We start from the raw sequence: 1,778 nt of genomic DNA, 5'->3' as shown, positions 1-1,778 counted from the left end.
AGGATTAGCAGCAGGAAGTCAAAGGGCAGTTGTGACTCCAAGGCTTGGGTGCAGGGAACAAAGGAAAATAGGCCAGAGAGGTAGCACACAGGGCCTTACTAGCTTAGTTGAGGGATTTGGTTTTTAATACTTATGCCGTGGACTAAAAGTCCATTTTATATCTCACATGAGATTGATAGAAAATTATTCTCTAGAGTGAACTCTCTTGAATGCCATTTTCATTGGACTTTGCAAAGAAAAACTCAGCTGAGTGAGTTAATACTTTCTAAAGTAAAATCTCTGGAGAGAACCACCATAGAATGGTTATTAACTAAATTTCTCCAGGCTCTGTAATCCTTAAATCTACAGTTTTTTTCAGATGTGATATACTTACCTTGAGTTTAGATCAGTGTGATGTGTGTATATTCATATATATGTGATTAATGTAGTGATGACCAAAAGTATATTTATATAATTTATTTCTGATGCCTCACTCTTTTATATCACATGATATAATTGACCTGCTGTTACATTATTGTTGTATGGAAGTATTGGTGGGCTTTATCATATCTTAGTATAAGGTTTAGCTAATGATCTGTTTTTGCTAAGTTCTACTTACTGAATTCTAGGGCCTCATGGTTATGAATGTGCTTCAATTTCATAATGCCTCCTGCTATGGCAGACATTCTTGACATCTGGGCAGTGGATTCACAGATAGCATCTGATGGCTCCATACCTGTGGATTTCCTTTTGCCCACTGGGATCTATATCCAATTGGAGGTACCTCGGGAAGCTACCATTTCTCATATTAAGCAGGTATGGAGTTTCTATAAACTTGATTTATTGTGTCACTTAGGGGAAAATGTGATTCTATTATAGAAAATGTTATAAATGTAAATCATATGATAAATTTGAGGAACGTTTAAACCTCAAACTTTAATCCAAATGTGATAGCTGAATTAAGAAATTGATTTATTTTAAGGGGCTCTAGTGGCATAGTGCCTAAGGCATTTGACTGCTAACCAGAGGGTGGTGGTTCAATCCCACTAGCCACTCTTCGGAAGGAAGACTGGGCAATCAATCTACTTGGGGGGCATTGCTATGAGTCAGAATCGACTCCATGGCAGTAGGTTTTGTTTTGTTTTAGATTTATATTAGCTAATTTGAAATGACTTTAGATTATTAAAAGGAGTTTAACCTTGTCAAGGAAACATTGAGTTAAAAATCTTTTTACTTACTGTCTTTGAGTTTGTTATACATTTTTTTCTACATGTAATTTTTGGTTGATTTCTTTTCTCTTTCCTGACTTTCCACCACTCCCACGCATTTCTCCCCTTTCATGATAACTCTGGGGTAAGACTTTTCTGCTGTTTGCTAGGTAGATTTTTTTCCCTCCAGTAATAAATGATATGCTTTTATTTGGAAACAAATTATTTTACAAAATAAGTCTTGCCTACTATGTTGGATTGCTTTTTCAGGTAAATTGATGAGTACCATTGATTTGTGGGGACTACAACATGTAAATGAAGTTGGGATTCTGAACCTTCTATGTAATGCTTTTCAAATAGCTGAGCATGTGAAAATCAAGGATCATGCTATTTTTAAGAAATAACATTTAAGACAACCCTTTTTAAGCTTTTGATTTTGGGCAAATTTCTCAACTGTTTTCTAAGCTTCTTCACCTGGAAAATATGAAAAGTTTAAAATTGCATGATCCTTGAAGAAATAAAAAAGAAAGAATTGTCTTAGGCACCCCGTAGGTATTCAGTGCGAGCTCTGGTAGCATAGTGCCTAAGGCA

At 35.5% G+C, this 1,778-nt stretch overlaps 1 protein-coding gene across 1 annotated transcript in view; it reads left to right on the top strand.

The window, feature by feature from the left end:
• The first annotated feature begins 624 nt into the window (after window positions 1-624).
• Window positions 625-1,778, top strand: part of PIK3CB (phosphatidylinositol-4,5-bisphosphate 3-kinase catalytic subunit beta) — a 164,281-nt gene continuing 163,127 nt past the window's right edge. Inside the window, exon 1 of the mRNA XM_007947506.1 lies at window positions 625-795. Within this exon, the coding sequence (XP_007945697.1) occupies window positions 625-795 (171 nt within the window). The remainder of the gene's footprint in view (window positions 796-1,778) is intronic.

Source organism: Orycteropus afer, unplaced genomic scaffold (genome assembly GCF_000298275.1).
Source record: "Orycteropus afer afer isolate SDZICR_OR568_19922 unplaced genomic scaffold, OryAfe1.0 scaffold00188, whole genome shotgun sequence".
NCBI lineage: Eukaryota > Metazoa > Chordata > Mammalia > Tubulidentata > Orycteropodidae > Orycteropus > Orycteropus afer.
The sequence above is the reverse complement of the archived record's forward strand: the minus strand, read 5'-3'. Positions and strand labels throughout refer to the sequence as shown.